Here is a 19,961-nt window from a genome sequence, read left to right as displayed (position 1 = left end):
ATAACTGTTAATAAAAATGTGTTTAATGTCAATATGAATGAGAATCATTGTTATGTTTGTTTAAAGACAATTGAATTTTTTATACTAAGCCCTGCATTAATAAGTATAGTAAAACAAACATTAGATAGAAATGATACTTTCATAAGCTTCTGGCACAGCTAAAATAAATGCAAGATTAGATACCTATAAATGAATCCTCCTGTATAATAAGAGCGTTGCAATCGATAAAATCTTATATAATTGTCAACCTAAAACCTAACCATAAAATTCTTTATCACTGATAGCAATCTAAATTGAGTAGAGTGGATAACAAATAATATTAAATTAAAATTGCTGGAGTATGATATACAATTAAAGATAAAAAGTATTAGCTTTACAAATTAGTAAACGAAATAAGTAAAAATAAAATAAAAATTGTTAAAGTAATAAATATCTTAAATATATTAACTCTTTTTAACAACTTAATTAAACTATATAATAAAAACTAATGGAAAAAGGACAACTATTTTTGATGGAATTTTTAATTGACAAAATCAATATTCCCACAATACGGGCGATTCATGAGGAAATATTACCGGCTAGAACATGCGTCTCGTTTCAAGTAAATCTTTATACTTGTTTCCAATTGATTTCTTAATTTGCTAACATTATTATAATTATCATAGATATTAGACTTGCCTCCTCTTCATATATATCAAGAAACGACAACGAAAACTTGCGCCTGTAATGGCAGTGAACCCCAAATTTTTAAAAAAGGGAAATCCTGTCTGTTTGCCCTTCCAAATGATATTCTGCAAAAACCGTTGTGTAATTTCCCCGTAAAAATGTCTGTCTACAAGGAACTGCCGCCAGCAGTTTTGCCGGACGTGATGTTGATCGGTCCTTTAACTTTGATTATTTTTTTCTCTGACACATTGTTATTAAATTTCTAGATGATCAACATCGCAGAATTTTACATAATTATTTTTCGAAACAGGTACTCACCAGATTCAAACTCGCGATCTCATAAACTCGCTGCTGAGTCGGCAATTCTTCAATATCGGCAAGACCTACAAGACAATTAAGAACGTTATTAAAATTACTACAGCAACAGGACAATGCGTGGGCGAAGCCACAGTCTTCATCCGCGCCTCGTGTTTTGGCAGAAAGATCATCACGCAATTTCAAATTCCTCACAACAGGAAACCTTACCTGTTCAAGGGCACCGACGATGGTCCGGCGTTTCAATGCGAAAGATTCACTTCCGCTTCAGATAAAGAACGGATAGAATGCGCATGCCTGCTTAAGAAGACTGGCAACGGCAGTGGAGAAGCCGCAAGAATCCGCTGTCCTGTTGTCTCTCATAAACATCGACGAAAAGAATGGCTGGAAGATGTTAAAAAGGATAAGTGTTCACCGTGCTGTCGTAGTACACAAAATACTGTACTCAGCAGCAAGGAAACAGCCGGAAAATGTGGCTGCATTTTAAGAAAGAGAGAATTTGTAGTTGCACCCGAACAAATATCAAGTACCCAACATGAATAAGAGAATGTTCTAAATGCTTCTAAAAATTAATAGATCTAAAGGAACCAAAATATTCGTTAATTGATCCTGTGTTTGTCCTAGCGTTTTAATTCTTATCTGCGCGATACCCTGCGTATTCGGCAGATCTTGGTTTATTCCTAAGCAACATTACTAACAGTAAAAAGAGCGCCGCGGTGAAGATGTCTCATGTTCGGGGGATGTAACGGAAAGAAGGGTGAAAGACCCAGACGACGGTCATGTTACGGCCGCCGCCGCCGCCGCCGCCACTGCCATTTTCATCCCCGCCAACCCCTTATCCTATTGCAGGGTGCTAGGCCGATATTGTCGCGTCTGCGCGCGATGAACAACGTAAGAGAGAGACAGTCAGGCTTAGACGCTTCTGTGACAGAGATGTGCCGCTGTTGTCGGGACGTCGTGCGGCGTCGGGACGCGCGTTAACCCCTTGCCGACACCTCGGGAGAAACGCCTGGCCGAGGTGTTGATGGCACTCCGGCGACGACAACGACTCGAATGTTCATTACGGAAGTTTTCACACCCCAACCATGAACAGCTCACCGCAGAATACAAATAACGCCGGCACGGTGCAACGACGGACAACCGGTGTCGACAACAGCGACGAGGAGGAATGGAGCGGCGTCGTTGAATGTGTAATTAATCGTGTGATCCTGAATTGCTTCTGTCTGCTCTCACCCATGCTTCGCTATCATTCTTCCCGATTGAAAACCGAAAAAAAACTAAAGACATTGTTAATCACAGTGAGACGCATCGTCGACCGATCGAATTGTTGTCTTCGGTTTTTCAATAATTGTAATTTTTTTGTCTATAAATTGCTATTTTTGTCAAAAAGTTTGTGGGAAGTTTGTTTATAGATTATTAATTGTGTAGCAACATTTTTATAATTTTATTTTACGTTATTTTCTATATTTTTGGTTATTAAGTGCATTGTAACATAAAAATAGATCTAAATGCATTAAAGTTCTACCAATAAGCTCAATTTTTTTCTTAGGCTATTCTTGAGAGAACTAAATCCGATAGAGCTACACGTGCTGACGAGGACAGGCGCCGTCGTACGATTATCGTTGAGAAGAAGAATGGCACGTACGGTTTCACATTACAGGTGCTTGCGTACATATTATTGCATCATATAATAAATATTTTACTCTTGATTTCTCCCAGAATCTGTTACCGTTCATTCTTATACCTGCTAAAATTTAAGAGTTTTAATAAGCAAATAAATATTATTATTAACAATTTTATGCTTTAGTAATCAACAGTAATTTGATCTATTGATTGACTTGACAGAGCTATGGAATACATTACAAAAGGGAACAGGAGATAGAAATGGTAACATATGTGGATTATGTAGAATACGATGGACCAGCATTCAAAGCTGGTATGCGAGAGGGTGATATAATACTCTCTATAAACGGCCATGAAATGGACAGAGCTGATCACAAGACCCTGGTGAACTTTATTCAGAACTGTGATACCAGAATGCGAATGGTCGTATCATTTGAAGACTGCGTGAGAAAAGTAAATAAATTCTTATACAGTGTTTCAGACTTACCGTATCACTTATTAATGACAAATTCTTGAGGTCATTTTTGGAACAAAAGCTGAGTCATTTGGAAACAAAAAGCTTTATATCAAAATATAATTTCGAGGCTGCAGTAGTTTTAAAATAGAAAGTGTTTAAAGTTGATCAAATCAAATTATCAAAATTTCACGCGCATAGGCATATTGTACATTAAAAGTGCCTGAATTCGCTTCATGCAAAAGCTTTCAAAGTTCGATGGGTATCGCATTCCAATGTCTCTTCCTCTTAATTTTTCAAAAAATTTTAAAATTATTATTATTATATTTATTAAAATTATTAACCGCATATAAAAAAATAAATTTTAAAAATCATTTCAACAACAATGCATAAATTATATTAATATTGATAATTAAAGTAATGTATACCTGAGTGTACCTTTAATGTGCAATGTTTTTAAGCACGCGAATTTTTGACAATCTAATTAGTTAACTTTAAACACTTCCCATTTAAAATCCCATTTAAAAATTATTGCAGCCACAACATTTTGTTATTAAAATTTTTGTTTTCAAATGACTTTAGAAATCTACCATTAATGGGTGATAAGATGGATTTGGGACATTCTACATATGTTGATCGTAATATGCAATAATAATCTTAAAGTTTTAATTAAACTCAATATAAGGCTTTTTAATTTGTAAATCTAATATAACGTGTAGATGATAAAATATATATGATTTCAGGTGGAATTGCACATGCGTTACATCGAGATACAACGCGCTCTTCAGTCTCGCCTGGGCGAACTAGAAAGATTATGTGAGAGAGAACGATCCATTCTGATGGGACGATGGAAGACCCATTCACTGCCAGCGCGAAAAAGAACGCCTAACAATATCACCAGCACTAACCCCAATCAACCGTCGCCGTCTTCTAGCTTCAATTCCTCTACAATTCAATGCTGTCGACCAGCAACCTCTAGCGAACATCTTTTACTTTATAACGTGGTAGCCGCTGTTTACATTTTGATAATAAAAATCAGAAAATCAATTTAGTAAAATATTTAGTAGTTTCTGAATTTTGCAACGTCATCATTTTTGTACTTAATTCCACAGTTATAATTTCTATAAGAAATTATATAATTACTTCTGTACTCGATTCAAATAATCTAAACTATAAATAAATACTATTTAGATAATAGTATATAATAAATTATTAAAAAAATAATTATAAATAAATTTAATATATTTTTCAGTTTGCTGATGGACGACCCTGTCTCATTCCACGCAGTGCCGCTTGTCTTGTAACTGTCGGACCACCTCGGTCTCGCAGCGACCATCATCACTTCCTGTCTAAAATGTCAAGCGACTCCACGGTAACCGCAATCTCCTCGCGTCATAGTTATCATCAAGCGAATGGTATGACTGGTACACCTGCAAAAAGCAAGTCTCACAAGCAATCTACAATCGTCGGCAATCAGCCGCAACAGCAGCAATCGACCGTTACTAATGAAGGATCATCATTACATCCAACATCTCAAAACAGTCTCTGTGTCGCTTGCATCTCCAGCGCAAATCGTCGCCGAGAACCGTCAGACAGCGGTAGTCTAGATGCTTACGATCTCGCCAGTCCTTGTTGCGATCCAAACTGCGTGCCCAGTCGTCGACGACGCGAAAAACAACGGCGCGTTCGTAACGAACAGACTCTTCATCAGCAGCAACAGCATCACCATATTCAAGGACAACGAGACCAGCAGCAACAACAACAGCAGTCAAATGCTTATAATTGTCCCCGCACATCCGGCCATAGTCTTCATTCAATTACCAGCAGCGACGTTTCGACGACAGCCGACAGTGTCGCTTCTTGCTCCACCAGCCTTAGCACCGATACCCTATACTGGGACCCAAGTGTGCACCAGCGACCACCGCCGTGCCTTCAATACGCAAAGCCTAAATCCTGGGATAATCTGACCACCAAGGCTTTTGGAGGCTATGGCTTTGGTTACGGATACCTGGACACCGCGACTATCAAGACCCACAGTGCGGAACGTCCCGGCAAAGGGTCGCACGGCAATAGCAGTGGCAGTGTCAGCGTCGCCGTTAGTGGTAGATCAAAGACGCCGATCGGCATCATACAGCGAAAGACTAGCGGCACCACCGCATACTCAACAACGACGAGCTCAACAGTCAGCCGACACTTTCAGCCGTCAACCAAGTCGACGGAAAGCCTACTGATCCCGCCGGGGCTGTATCAGAGCGATCTGGATCAGGCTAGTCTGAGCTGCGAATGCCTTGATGGCGGTGGCGTATCCGCCTCGCGATTTGTTCAGTTGGACAAACATAAACGTTCGGACGATGCAACGGGATACATCCCGTCAACTCACGCACAAGTCAGACATCGACGGTCTAGTCATTCCGATGGCAAACTACGGGCTATCAATAACTCTGAAGTCACGCGATTGTAATATTATCAAATACATCGAGCTATGTGCTAATAAAGCATTAAGATAAAATGCCGTATTTGTTTTTTATTCGGTTATATCAAAAAGGAGAAAGAAATAGAAATATATTTGCGATAATATATCTCGAATACGTCGTGGATTCTTGATTTGTATGCGTAAACTACTTCCGCTCATTCTTACATTTTGAAATTTTCGTATCTTTAGATCCAAAAAAAGTTATGAATGTTTAGCATGCCATCTCTTGGACAAATTGTACTTTCCGCTATAAAAAGATTTGCGGGATTATATTTGAAATATATTATTACTCGCTTTCACATGTAACAAAATGTAATTGATTTCTTCGATTAGGTTATCAATTTCGGTAATATTTCAACGCACTCAAAATTCAAATTTTAATTCAATAAATACTGTTATTTTCAACATATTGATTTATAATAAAACATTCTATAAATAACTCAACATATCCATTTTTAACTCAGAATGACCACTAACAATACACTTGACATTTGGCCATTTCGTGTTCATATACAGATATTACAAAGTAGATGCTTTCTTTAATTGCACTCATACATCCTCTTCCTATATACATACATACGTACATAAATGTACTTGCGCGCGCGCATAATAAACGGTATACTCGATCGATTTATTTGCCGTATCCTTCTACGTATTGTGTATGTATATTCGTGCCTACGTACCGGTTCACCATGTGCAACATGTAACAACTTTGTGTATATGTATATGAGTGCCTGATTGCATATTTGTACATGTGTATCTAATCCGCGGCATAAACTATCAGTTCGAAAAATAAATTACGCCATTTTATCTGCCTCTTTTCCTTTAAATGTATGTCCAGGTCATGAATACTTGAATCTTTTCGAGCTTGAAACTTTGTGACCGCATAATTTCATTTATATGCATTATATAGAAAAAAAACTGCAAAATTTGTTTCTTTCTCTTTAGATTTTAACGTCGGTTAGTTCTTTGTAATTGCAAATAAACCGTAGAATTCTCGAATTTTTATATTCTAAGACTTTTAACTTTCACTTCAAATTTTATTTTCAAATATAGATACTAAAATGGTCGTTATATTTCAGGCCTTAAACTCTCAAATTTCCAGACTATTAAATAGAATTTTTCAATCCTTAAGTTCCGGCACTTTCAACCCTTAGATCGTAGAATCCTTGAATCTTTAAGTCCCATAATCGCATTTCTTTGGATTTTTATATCCTTGAACTCTGGGATCTTCGTAACTAAATATTTCTGAATTATCAAATCTATAATTACTTAGAATCCTCGAATGTCATAGAATTCTAAATTCCTATTGCTAAGTCCTTGACTTCTACTAATTTACAAGATTATAGGAAAAACAGGAACTAGTTGCCTAATTGTTGCATACGTGCGGCTGCAACTTTCATAGATGATAAAATAATTTTACTTTAAGATCCTCAAAGCATCCTGGATACGTTTCTCATACGGGGGTGGAGCAAATGGGATTATGAAAAGGCCTGCCTCGAGGTTCTCCAGAAGGAACATCAGGCTCCAAAAGACACTTTCAAATAGCCTTTTTCGAACTTTCGCTATTCGCGGCAAACAAATGCGCATATTCCGTCCGTTTCAAAAGTTGCGTCAAAACGTCATCTGCAAGAAATAAATCGGTTTGGAAAAAAAGGATTCTTATTCCACTAAAATTATTTTCGAGAGAAAATCAATTTTTACCAAAATTCACTGTATGGTCATTTGCATCGTTTCTAGCTTGTTGAAAGATTCTGTCAGATTCCTCCGGCTGTATATGTAATGATAATCTCAAGGCTTTCCTGAGTTCCGACTGTGTCATTGTCAAACATGTCATTGTCTTCGAACCGCATACCTATGACACAATATAATCGTGTAAAAATAAAAGTTAATAGATATGTATTATACATTTATACATATATAGTAAAGTTATATTCAGTCTACACTCACGTCAAACGCAATCTCGACCTTGTCTAATTCCGAAGACGCGTTTGCCGTCGCCAATACAGTAAAGATATATTCCTCAAGATCGATTTTTCCATGTCCGAGCTGTAAAATGGAATAATATTCTTCTATATAATGGCCTGTACGTGATCATTTTTCTTATACTTCCAATAAATTTTTATTTATTCTTAATCTTATTTCAATGTTATTCCAGTTATTTTATATATGTATGAACCTTGTCATGAATGCGAAACAGTTGTTGAGTGGTTGGATCCTTTTCATCCAGTCTAAGAATCTGAGCAAATTCCTGTAGATTTACCTCTCCAAAATTATTCGTTTTTTTCTGAACGAGCTCTTCTTCCGTTTTTGATGCCACCAAACTACAGCAAATGAATCACAGTGAATTATTTCAATCCTAATTAATTGATTATGTACCCAGATAGACATTAAATGAAAAAATTCAATCCACATATTATATAATGATATAATTTTTTAACAGCATACAACAATAATCAATTCCAATCACAATTAAATACTGCTATTATGTTGTTATATTTCTAAACAAACTTTATTGGAAGTTGTTTGGCTTTGTATAATACCAAAACAGCCAGATTTCTAAAACGCCAATACAGGATATGTGAAAGTTTTCTAAGAAGCTAATGTGGAACATCTTATAGAAATACGTTAATGTTACTTAAAGCTCAAGATTGTTGAGAAAACATGCAAGTGACACAAAATGTAATTCTTACAAACTTTTGGCATAAAAAATTGTAAATTTAATTTAAAAAATACATTTATTCCACTTATGTTACATTAAACAATTAAAAATTACGGTAAACATATCAGTATTTTTCAGTGGAATTTATTTCTTTAAGTAATTATGGACTGTTGCAGTTGTTATAAAAATCATTGCAAGATCTTACGTTAAATTTTAATATAATAATAGATTTTAACGTATCCACATTTATTTTTATTTTTTCTACTATCTACACTTTATTTATTAATGAGAACAGAGCGTTTTCTGCAACACATATGCTCGATTGTATGAGCCACGTTTTATTTTTTGTAACAGTGGTTACACTGTTAAGCAGCGTTACACATCCGCGGGACGATTGGCTGCTTTACATAATACTTTCGATTTATTGAAAATGTTGCCATTTTGACGGCATTTAATGATGATCGTGTCGAAAAAATTATTATCTAGTGCAAACGCACCTTTGGATAAATATATGCTATAATTTTAATATTAAAAATACTGTAATTATGTATGCAAGATACGACCCAATGTCTATCTGAGTAGCATTGTTGCTCCGAAAATACATGGACTAAGATTATTGCTCCGAATCTGAGTTATTTAAAAAATTAGTATAAATTTTTTTTGAAATAGTGTTTTTCACATTCTATATATCGTCTACAACAGTCCATTAGCCTTTGAAACATGTATTGCAGCCCATTTTCTGAAAGGCATTTTGGGATAATGGATGTTGCAGATTCAAATAAAAATAAAAACATGAGTTTAAAGGCCGCTGTTGGGTGTAATAGCTTTAAAACTTTATTATTTTACAGATTCTTCAAACGTTTCAGTCTATTTTGGTGATCATCCTCAGTGTTTAAAGTGTGGCTTATGTAGACTATTTACTAACTTTATTTAGATTAAAATGTTGCTCTTTTCTTTATATATTCTACGATATTGAAATTTCCATTTTTTACAATATCCATTTCTAACCTTAGGTCATTTCTAAGCACAGTCAAGTTGTGTTTCGTCAAATTATAAAATCTTGCATGTCAATTAATATTAAAGAGAGCAACTGTCCTTCTGTAATAATATTGACAACAATAAGATTAATACTAATACCAAACATCATAGGAAAATAACACACAAACAGCGAACACAATATTTTCCAAATTCCACAGATTATTAATTGGCATGCAAATGTTATTATTTGATGAAACACAACTTGACTGCATTTGGAAATAAAATCTAAAATTATAAATAGATGTTACATTATGAAAAGTGAAAATCTCACAGAAAATATAAGAATAATAGTGACATTTCAGCATAAATTAATTGCTATACTTTACACTCTGAAGATTTTATCTCGCAAAGATTTGGTTGATTTTTATCTCACAAAAATGGATTAAAACGTTAAAAAAATTTGTAAAATAATAAAGTTTTAAAGCTATTACACCCAGTAGTGACGTTGAAATTAATGTTTTTTTTTTATTTTTTTTATTTTGATACTTGTTTGTATCAAGATCCATAACATAACACATATTGCAAATTTAAATTCTTTTATTGTGTTCCATTTTTTAAATATGGCCCAAGGCCGTTGTTCAAGGCTTTTTCATCGTATGTTTTTTAATTATATGTCTTCCAAAGGTATTCCGTCTACATTTGCCTAACTTAACACAAAATTCAATCGTAATTCTTTGTTTAATAATTAATGAAATACATACTCGTATCTTTTTCATCCGTTATCATAAATACACTTCACATAAACTGTTATAGTAAACATAAAAATGAATAATAAGTGATATTTTTGCACAAATTAACTAAGAAAAGAGATGGAAGAACATTCTTAGATCACAAATTCATCACTCGTTTCCACATCTATGAAGCAGTGTTGCTTGTACACATATTTTCGGAACAGTCCTCATAATGTATAATATATAGTAATTATTTTAGCTATTTACCCCAGTTTGTAGCGAAGTTTATGGGTTTTTACGATACTGGACGCATATGGAAGGTGCAGCTGGTGAGCCTTTCTAATAATCCGACAGTCATCGTACGTATAATCCGAAACAGGAATTTTCAACGCTCTGTAAAGTGTGAAATAATGTTTTTAACGATCCCGATATTTCTACTGCTCTTGAGTTACTATACACGAAAACTCACTCTGCCATAAGACGTCGTACATTATTTGCGTACAATTTGGGATCCAGTTTTTCCGCCTCACTTGGATTATAGACGGGAAGGAATTCAATCTCGCAGCTGCTATTTAACTGCGTCAATGTTAACCATAGCAATTTCAATCTACAACGGATAGAGGCTGCCTATACACTGTCAAAAATAAAAACATAAGAAAACCGTAAGAGAAGCTAGCTCTGTACTTACGCGCCAGGACCTTCCCATGTCCACGTTACTGTGTCCAACTTGTTAGGATACCTGATGCACACTGGTTGCACCGGCACACCGGGATAGAAGGCGCCCGATTTGAACGTAATCAAGCACGACCGGTTCGTACAGGTTCCTTCAGGAAATATCATAACCTGTGGAACAGTCGATGAATTATACCAAGGTAGCAATTCACCTGAAGCTATGCATTTTCAATTGCGTGCATCTCGTCTTTGAATCCCGTAAATTATTCAGAATATCATAAAAAATTACAACTTCTACGAATTTGATATAAATTGATTTATTCGTCTCCGTATACTTCTAATTGTATTACACAGCTTATATAAATTCCACTGATAGTTTAATTTAGTTATTCGCTTACTTGTGGCCAATCCTCCTTGGAAGTAGTCCTTTCAATGATCTCCTTAATAGTATTTTGACGAGAATTTGGATCCTCCCTCCACACATAGACCGGTTGCGTATAGTTGATGAGTTCTACATATATCAAACATTGAAAAGACAAAGACGTAAATATAATCTATGTTTTCAACTGATAATTAGAATCGCGCTTGACCTCGTTCAGATCGATTGAGCCAATTATCGTAATCCTATTGCGCAAGTAATTCATTTAAGAATAATAAGTTTACAAAAGAACTGTCTTATGGTAATCGCTTACAAATAGATCGTCATTATTTGTTATTCAAAATCGACCAGTTGAAAGACCGGAAATTAATTGCAACGTCTTTACACAGAGAATTGAGGCCGATCGCTTTTACAAATAGGTAGAACTGTTGGTCGACCATTGTTTCATTGAATTGCAAACAATCAGTGTTAACTAACAAAAAATTTTTGCAAGTGTAACTATTCTAAAATACTTCATTGTACATAATGGTGAATGGGATTTGCTAATTAGTTTAAAATTATTAACGTCTCTTATATTACTCAGTAAATGATAAACACTTATTTGTAAAAAGAAACTATTAATACACAAGTTTGATATTAACAGAGTAACGACGTTAATGTCAATCAAATTAAAATCGTTTAAGTGTTAACTGTAGTTGAACGATAACAATATACTTGCCATACTGGACAGAACAATGATCTATCTTTCTCGCTGCGCGCGCAACCTTATAATAATCTTCGCTGCATATAATTTGTTAACTATACCTCTGTTTAATAATACCTCACGCGACACGAGCTACGAATATCACAGTATTCTACACTGTGATTCATAACTCCTTCCTTATAAAACAGTATTATTTTTTTGGTTTGGCTCAAATTTCTTCGCGTTTGCAGAGGATAATAAAGAAAGAAATGAAAGGAACAAAACAGTAGCACCTACTTCCGATAAACGGATTTAAGCCCGACTCTCGCCTGACGATGATCGACGGAAATCCGGTGACGTAAGCGATGCCGCCGTCGATGAAGGTCGAATGCGGCGCGAGGACCAAAATCGGTGCTTCCGATCTAGAAGCTTGTTTCCCTCGAACCACGATTCTCATCCCGCCAGCCTGGTATGTAAGCCGGCCCACGAAACATATCCATGGCACTAATTTGCTGCAGGTTTCAACCGACAAAATGTACATACATGGATTTACTCAAAGTATTAAAATACCGATGAAAACGTGCATTCGATGTAAGTATAATCGATAATATCATGAATAGAATACGGAGTACTCCGAGAGCTGTCGAATGTATCGATGTAAACGAGTCAACTCATCACAGAGAGAAATGCACACGCGCGCGCGCATTACGATGAGCACTTTCTATCATTCGCAATCGAGTGATGGAAACAAGAGGGACAAAAAGACGGTGAAAGCGCTCGATTAATGGCTCAAGTTTCGACAATCGAAACAAGTTAGTTGCAGGAAATATTGAAATTGTACATACATGTATGTATGATTGATACCGAGATACATTTTGCATTTGCTTCCTTGACCCTTTAACACAATCGTTACAAACACACATTAATTTGTCGAAATTTATATCCTCATCTATAATACATTTTTTTCACACGGATATAATAACGCATTACGTGCAATGCAGCTTTGCAAATATGAATGTTAAATAAAAGAATATTAGAGAATTAATAAGAAGAGCTGTTATTTAACCCTTTAACAGGCGTTTTCGAGTTTAATTGCGATTCAATTTACTGATAAAAGAGTTCAATAAAATGAAACAATAAAAGCCACATTATCGATAATTGTTAAAAAAGGCACAGTTAGTTAAAGAATAAATCCCATCCACCATATATGTAATAATATGTATGCATGAACATTATGTACAACGAAACAAATGGCTAGAGCAGAATACTGTAGTTTCAAATGTAAAATATTTTTGCACACAAAAAAAAAAGAGGCCGCGGATCTACCTAGATTAAAACACGTCTACATCTACGTTAAAAGTTTAACCAATGTGATCGGTTGTTGTTGATTTACTTAATAGAGAAATTAAGTCAAAAACACATCGGCGACCTCTCTTCTTTGTTATGATCTGAGTTTATGACCTGAGTCGCCAACGGCGACTCAATGCGGCGATTCAATGCGGCGATGAGCAACCTACTTCCGAAGAAAGGGAGACGGCTACTCTCCCCTTTGGCAACGATGCTCGGTCCGCCAAGGTATACGACCGGAAGTGCGTCGAAGAAGCTGGAATGCGGGGCGAGAGCCAGCACCGGCGCGTCTTTAGTCTCCGCCTTCCGGCCCTTGACCTTCAGATGATGGAATCCACCGCAGAGAAATAATGCCCGCATCATCCAGCAGATCACGACGCGCATGTCTCTGTTTGTAAGTGGTTTTATTTGCAGTGCGCATGCACCATCATCCGATACAATTCTCTACTTCTAAAAGAATTAGCGGGCTTTATAAGCCATCTTTGCAATTAGGCAAATCCATCTAATTCAATCTCTTCTTATGAGAGATATGACCGTTTTAAATGTTACACGTTCTTTTACTTTATAGAGATCCTTAGATAGAAACGTTTTACAAACTTGAAAACTTCGCTTGAAAATTGTGAATTTTTTTTAGAAATTCTTTGTTTTTAAGATACACGAAAAACATTGATTTTTGTTTTCTTTAAATAATAACTGACTTGATAATAATGCGCATATTTGCATAAATAAGTATTCACCTCGTGAATAATTCAAAAACTTGCAGAGTTACCCTAGTATGTGTTACGGTTAGTTAAATGTACTTGAGAATTGTTTTCTCCAATTAAAACTCTTTCCATTTTAACGTTTTATTGTGATATAAAATTGTCTTATAGACTGTTTTCGTCGCATGAAACCTTGATAATGATTAAAACGTAACTAAATTATGAAAGATATATAAGTAGACGATAGCTTTATACAACTTTATTACCATTAACTAATCACTATTTTTGTCTACAAAAATTGACAAAATAACTTTTCTTAAATGATAATTTTCTTATATTAATAAATCATATTAAATTACAAATTTAAGTTCTATTGGCATGAATTTATATTGAAATTATAAATTCAGGAAATGTGTTTATTTTTACTAATCCAACAAATTCCAAGGCAATTACCGAGCAGTTTCCAAATCTCTGATGGTCTCAAGATGTTGTGGATGAAATGTTATAATGACAGAAGAGAGATTACAAACAAAAGGCGTTTTATTAATTATACGTAAATATTGAAGTAATTGTAAATGTAGTAGAACTGCTATCAATGACCTCGTTAATAACGAAAAGCTAACCTTGTCCTATATGCGAGAACGCACTTTTTAACGGTATTCTCTCACGGCCAGCCGAAACCCACGTCACCTTACCTGAGGTCGCGTTACCTTGAAAGGATTATATATCAACTCGCACATTTAATTCGTATCGTACCGACATGATTGTACAATACAATCATCACACATTCAATATTTTTAATCACACGTAAACAATTATTGAAAGATAAAACGTCTAGACCTAAAGATCTCTAAGCACGCTTGACATATTCCACGATCGTAACGCAGATTTAATCTACTAACAAAGCAAGATGATGTACTGTATACCACCAAAAGAAAGAGAAAAAAGTTAAAAAGCAACCTTAAAAGGTTAATGTTAGCATAAACAGCATAATAGAAATAAACTTGGAAAGAGGAATCACAGATAAAGAAAAAAGAATCAAAATCATCACACCGCTTTATTTCGTTTAAACCATACCGTCTCCATCCTTGGAGAGGAGCTCGTCGAAGATCCTCCTCAGACAATCCGTGCAGACCTAGGCAGGCCAATAACCACGCCAGAATCATTAAAGTCATGATGGCGGCTAATCTCAATGGCAAAAGGGCTATCGTTAAGAATATCGTCTGAAACAGCACAAGCACATTCCCGTAAAAGTCACTTTTCACAAAATCTCGAAATAATAAATTTTTAATTCACTATAATATTATAAAGATTTATCACACACAAAATCATTAAATCAAATAAAAAAACAAAGATTTGCTTTATGATTCTCCAAATAAATTTGCATAAAATTAAAACAACGTTAAAAATTCACGAAATTAGCTTACAATGTCGCTGTTCGCTGTATCGCATTATGTAATTAAAATTGGACCGACTAGTAAGTAAATAAATAAATAATTAGTTCTGTCTTGCATTTCTATCGCTTATCGTTTGGTAAAGGTTAGAGATGCCCATCTTATGGTCTTCTCGTGTCTTATGAAAAGGAGCAAGAAAGAATAAAGAGCAGAAAAGAGATGGGACATGAGTACCGTTTGTTACGTTTCGCTATTCCGTTAGTCACATCAGCTGCTCGCTCCATCCCGCTTCAGCTCGTTGAATAGTTGAATATACGAGAAACTGCCGAACATATACGCGATATGCGAAAGCAAATCAGATATTTATCCAAATATATATCGTCCTCAATTAAAATTATAGTTATTGTAAAAGAAATATTGCTTTTGATCCATATAGATTCATGAATTATGATGTAATTTTCCTGCAAATAAAAGTAAACGATAAATAGAGCAAGAATTGAGGCAAAAGTTCAAGACAAATTTTGTATGAATATTCAAACAATATTTAGCGCAATGTTTAGAGAAGACACCAAGCGGGAATTAGTGACAATATTTAATTCGAGTTATTCTGATCGATAATGCTGTGCAAATAATAAGGAAGCCTCTCACGTCCGTCATGCGCTAATTTTTGCGTAGAAAGTGTCACATATGTAACTGTAAATCTGAAGGGCCGTATCGCGCTGTTTATATATTATGTAATACGAAATAGAATGCACATTGTACTAGAAATATGTTATATAGATCATGAAGTAGAAAATAGAAAGAGAAAGAGAGAGAAAATAACTTGTAAAAAGTAGGGCATGTAACATAATTTCGTTCATTTTCTCAGCTTCTCGAACACGCTATTCCATTCCGTAGCTTAATCCCGGTCTTCGCTCGCTTATAACATCTAGAATGCGGCCTTTCTACACGAAGCATTCAGACTTGACCGATGTTTTAACAAGAGAAAGCATCGGTCCATGGAGGAGTGCTATTTGCGTTGCGTTACCGCTAGAAAAGCGTAAGCCGCGATTTTGATGCCTTAAAAATATAATATAGTTGCAAGAACTCCAGTTTCGTTCTTTTTAGTGACAAATAAATCGCATCAAGATGCCGTTTAATGCAGTAGCTGTTTTCCATTTGTTTGTTGTAAACAGTCGAAACCAGTGGTTCTCATTCAGCGGCCATGTCACATTTGTTTGGACCACATGAAAAAAATAAGCCATTAGGGGGCCATACCAAATTAACTACCAAACGTACGATTACCTTATCATAATCTTCATATTTCACTGTTTGTGAGAATTTCAACATCATAAATATTAAAAATTGCAATGGTATGCTTCTTATTTATTATCTACCAGTCAACCTACTAAAATGAAAATGCAAGAGTAAATTTTTTTATTTTTATATATTCTAGCTCCTAAGTTTTTTTTTGTAAATAAAGTACACTTTACTAAATTTGATTTTTTGGCAGTCCTTCTATGAGTAAAAAAGTAATCACCCTAAAAAATATAGGTTGTATTATTACTGCACATTCATGTTCTTTATAGAATATCGTTTGCTGTATAATAAAAAAAGTTATCTACATAGAAATGTTAATTTTTGTAATCTATTACAAATATTTTGATTTTATAGAATACAGCAATCAATACATATTAAAAATAGAAAAATGTTTTTTCACTAATAACGACTATGAGGGAGTTACAAACGTAAATTAGAGTAAGAAGCCATTATAAAAAGGTTGAGAACCACAAATCTAAACTGTTACACGTTTTTAGCTCTTTCAATATTTTTTATTGCTTCTAGATATCGCTCCTTATATTCTTCTTTCTACTGTTAGGCACACTTATTCTTCGACGTTTCTATGTTTAAAAAACATGAGTATTTAAATAATCCTTAACAAATCTTAAAATTTCTAATTGTGAAAAGAAAGAATCTTGTGAAAAGAGATACATTATGTGATATATATTTTTATATTGCAATTGTAGAAACAATCATAATTAAATAATCGTTTCTACATTTTGCAAATTTAGTGCATAATAAACGATGTCAATTGATTGTACTTTTTTGTAACTTGATTAACATCACATAATTGCTTTGTATGCCTGAATTAATATGTATCGAAATAAAATTTTAGTAAACATGTCAATTACTCACATGACCTTGTTCTCGATTAACACAGCAACTAAGAGATATATATGGTGTTCGCCGGAAGCCGGGACGCGAAAATGTGGCGAAGAAAGTGGGACGTGAGTTACACGAGAGAGTTACAGCAGTAAGTAGCGTGACAGTAAACTTGTCAATACGGTCTCGATCGTGGACGATATCGTCAATTTTTGGTTGGAAGATCCACAAGATGTTAATTGTGCAAAATCGGTGATGTGAAAGTAGCCATATGATGCAATCAACATAAGGAAGAAAATCTTTCCGCGCGCGATGTCTCCTGGATCGTCTTGCATGTATTTTCACAACGCTTTATTACTTTATTCCTGTTTTCTCATTTGTTTGCCATTCCTACATTTTTGCAGAATATCTTATATAGCAAATCTTATGTAACAAATAGAATGATTATATACTATACCTATTATATTATACTATACCTATTATATATAATTATATTTGGATTGTACGCACTGTGTTACACTGTGTTTTTATAGTATTATTAAGGATATTATTGAGGAAAAATAAAATATTGAATATAAAATAAAAAATCTAAAATTACTTTCAATTCTTATTATGATATCTCTTTAAAATATATCCTTATTACCCATGTCCAAACATGAAATTAAATTTGCAAATTTCATAAAAACTGCGAGGCAGTTATCCGATACCAGCGCATACTTTCTCAGGACGATTGAAGCACAACCCGCCTCGCGATAGCGGTGGTAATGATGGTGTGATTATAATGGCAATGGTTATGATGTTGATGATAGTAGTGGTAGTGACGACGATGGTAGTGGTAGTAGTGATGGTGGTAATGGTGGTGGTAGTGATAGTGATAGTGATAGTGGTGGTGGTGGTGATGGTGGTAGTGGTGATGATGGTGACAATAATGATGGTAGTGATGGTGATAATGATGGGGGTGGTGGTGGCGGTGGTGGTGATGATGGTGGTGGTGACGGTGGTGGTGGTGGCGGCAGTGGTGGTGGTGATGGTGATGGTGGTGGTGGCGGCGGTGGTGGTGGCGGTGACGGCAGCGGCGACGGTGGCATCCCCTAAAATGAGCCTGCACACGAGCATCGATCCTAGAAAGAAGCCGCTTTCAAAAGGTACTGACCTTGAGCTTGTCGTAGGTCGAGCCAAGCTCGAGTCGATGCACGAAAGGATTGAGGATGTCAGCGCTGAGTGAGGCAGCGTCGGCATTTTCAATGTTTGACCGCTCGTTCCTCGCATCTCCGTTCATTGCGAAACGGAGAAGAAAACTCAAACTCGAATAAAGTCTGATTCCCAAGAATGGAGTCCACAGTTACTCGTGTTTCGTATCTCTCTTTCAAGTGAAAGAAAAGGAAACGTTGTGACACACGCGACAAATCAAACTAATTCGCGGAACTCACGAAAAGATTGCGAAAACAATTGGTAAACCGACGTAAATCGGAGTAAGAGAACGGAGCGCGTTTCAACTCGCACCCCTCTATATGTGAAAGGGTTGACGGTCAGCGATACACTGTCATACACTGCGCCTGCCGCGCCGCTACCCGGACACGCGCCACTGCGAGAGCGACGCGCGCGCGCCACCTCCCGCCGAACGACGAGCGGCGAGCGGGCGAACTATATTGCCCGCTCACTCATTACGGCTGCGTTCCGTTTCGACGCTTACACGCTTTAAGCGCTTATAAACATCGCTTCGGCGTTTCTTTTGGCATTGTAAGCTCTCGGAAAAGCGTTTATGACGTCACGATTACGTCATAAATACTGCTTACAAACGCTTATTTAATCGAGATAAGGCAGCGTGAGCGTGAGCGGCGTTCACTGAGCGCTAATAAACGGTTTTCAAACGGTTTATCAACTGCTCCAATTACTTTCGGAAAAGCGCTAGTCGCAGCAAAACCCATAAAAATTTCTTCACATTTATCGTCTTCTGGCCAAGTTATAAAGAAAGGTGCCAATTTCACTATCGCTTTTATAACTCTTCTTAAGTACAGCACGTAATGCTGTTGTTCTTCCAATGTTGAACTTTTTACATATATAGGGTGTTTCATAATGTCCAATGCTCGTATGCGGGTAGAGTGCGGTAAACTGAATAGAAAAGTCCTTTATCGTTTTACAATTTTTGCAATAATAATTGAAATATTAATTAAAAAGCATTGACGAATAATCACGCGTTGCGCGTGGCTAGACTATAAGCTCTAGGCGTGACAGCAACGAGGATCGCACGGCAACGAAAAATAACAACGCGTATTACTCCTACTCTCGTCATGCGTTGTCACTTTTCGTTGCCGTGCGATCCTCGTTGCTGTCACGCCTAGAGCTTACGGTCTAGCCACGCGCAACGCGTGATTATTCGTCAATACTTTTTAATTAATATTTCAATTATTATTGCGAAAATTGTAAAACGATAAAGGACTTTTCTATTCAGTTTACCGCACTCTACCCGCACACGAGCATTGGCACAAACATTATAAAACACCCTGTAGATCTGTAAATATTCAAAAACAAAAAAATAATGTGCAAGTTATCTTACCTAAATCAATTGTAAAAAGTGAAAATAATATGATTTTAATACCTGTATGAATCAGGTGTAGCTATTTTTCATATAGCAATTAAAAATTATTTTTTAGGTGATATCATTTTGCGTCCAAATTTAGTTGTAAAAAGTGAAAATTCAATGTTATGTAAAATAAAATTAAATATTAATCTTTTTATTCT

At 35.7% G+C, this 19,961-nt stretch overlaps 4 protein-coding genes across 10 annotated transcripts in view; 3 read left to right on the top strand and 1 right to left on the bottom strand.

The window, feature by feature from the left end:
• The first annotated feature begins 459 nt into the window (after positions 1-459).
• LOC105679031 (uncharacterized) lies at positions 460-2,041 on the top strand. Its single transcript, XM_012378803.2, has 3 exons — positions 460-601; positions 666-879; positions 977-2,041. Exons 1-3 carry the CDS (start codon positions 488-490, stop codon positions 1,522-1,524), a joined length of 876 nt encoding a protein of 291 aa, XP_012234226.2. The 5' UTR covers positions 460-487; the 3' UTR covers positions 1,525-2,041.
• Positions 1,875-6,328, top strand: ssp6 (short spindle 6). 3 transcript variants are annotated; one of them, XM_012379038.2, is made up of 5 exons: positions 1,875-2,171; positions 2,531-2,641; positions 2,827-3,057; positions 3,802-4,059; positions 4,311-6,328. In XM_012379038.2, exons 1-5 carry the CDS (start codon positions 2,067-2,069, stop codon positions 5,517-5,519), a joined length of 1,914 nt encoding a protein of 637 aa, XP_012234461.2. In that variant the 5' UTR covers positions 1,875-2,066; the 3' UTR covers positions 5,520-6,328. The 3 variants fall into 3 exon arrangements, with proteins under 3 accessions (XP_012234461.2, XP_012234460.2, XP_012234462.2); XM_012379037.2 differs by having other exon boundaries at positions 1,877-2,171; positions 3,802-4,062; XM_012379039.2 differs by lacking the exon at positions 1,875-2,171 and adding an exon at positions 2,182-2,331 and having other exon boundaries at positions 3,802-4,062.
• On the bottom strand, positions 5,895-18,779 carry LPCAT (lysophosphatidylcholine acyltransferase). 5 transcript variants are annotated; one of them, XM_067357653.1, is made up of 12 exons: positions 18,373-18,492; positions 15,312-15,538; positions 14,761-14,906; positions 13,153-13,370; positions 10,973-11,085; positions 10,591-10,745; positions 10,372-10,509; positions 10,170-10,295; positions 7,711-7,855; positions 7,482-7,580; positions 7,236-7,386; positions 5,895-7,157 (listed from the first exon to the last, which is right to left on the bottom strand). In XM_067357653.1, the coding sequence occupies exons 3-12, from the start codon at positions 14,856-14,858 to the stop codon at positions 7,072-7,074; spliced, it is 1,329 nt and encodes a 442-aa protein (XP_067213754.1). In that variant the 5' UTR covers positions 14,859-14,906; positions 15,312-15,538; positions 18,373-18,492; the 3' UTR covers positions 5,895-7,071. The 5 variants fall into 5 exon arrangements, with proteins under 5 accessions (XP_067213754.1, XP_012234463.1, XP_012234464.1 ...); XM_012379040.2 differs by lacking the exon at positions 15,312-15,538 and having other exon boundaries at positions 18,373-18,779; XM_012379041.2 differs by lacking the exons at positions 13,153-13,370; positions 15,312-15,538 and adding an exon at positions 11,933-12,147 and having other exon boundaries at positions 18,373-18,779.
• LOC137000593 (uncharacterized) overlaps positions 17,884-19,961 on the top strand; it is a 7,592-nt gene continuing 5,514 nt past the window's right edge. The window contains exon 1 of the mRNA XM_067357662.1: positions 17,884-18,364. Within this exon, the coding sequence (XP_067213763.1) occupies positions 18,001-18,364 (364 nt within the window). The 5' untranslated portion in view covers positions 17,884-18,000. The remainder of the gene's footprint in view (positions 18,365-19,961) is intronic.

Source organism: Linepithema humile, chromosome 6, assembly GCF_040581485.1.
Source record: "Linepithema humile isolate Giens D197 chromosome 6, Lhum_UNIL_v1.0, whole genome shotgun sequence".
NCBI classification, from domain to species: Eukaryota; Metazoa; Arthropoda; class Insecta; order Hymenoptera; family Formicidae; genus Linepithema; species Linepithema humile.
Note: the sequence above shows the minus strand (reverse complement) of the source record. Positions and strands in the feature narration are given on the sequence as shown.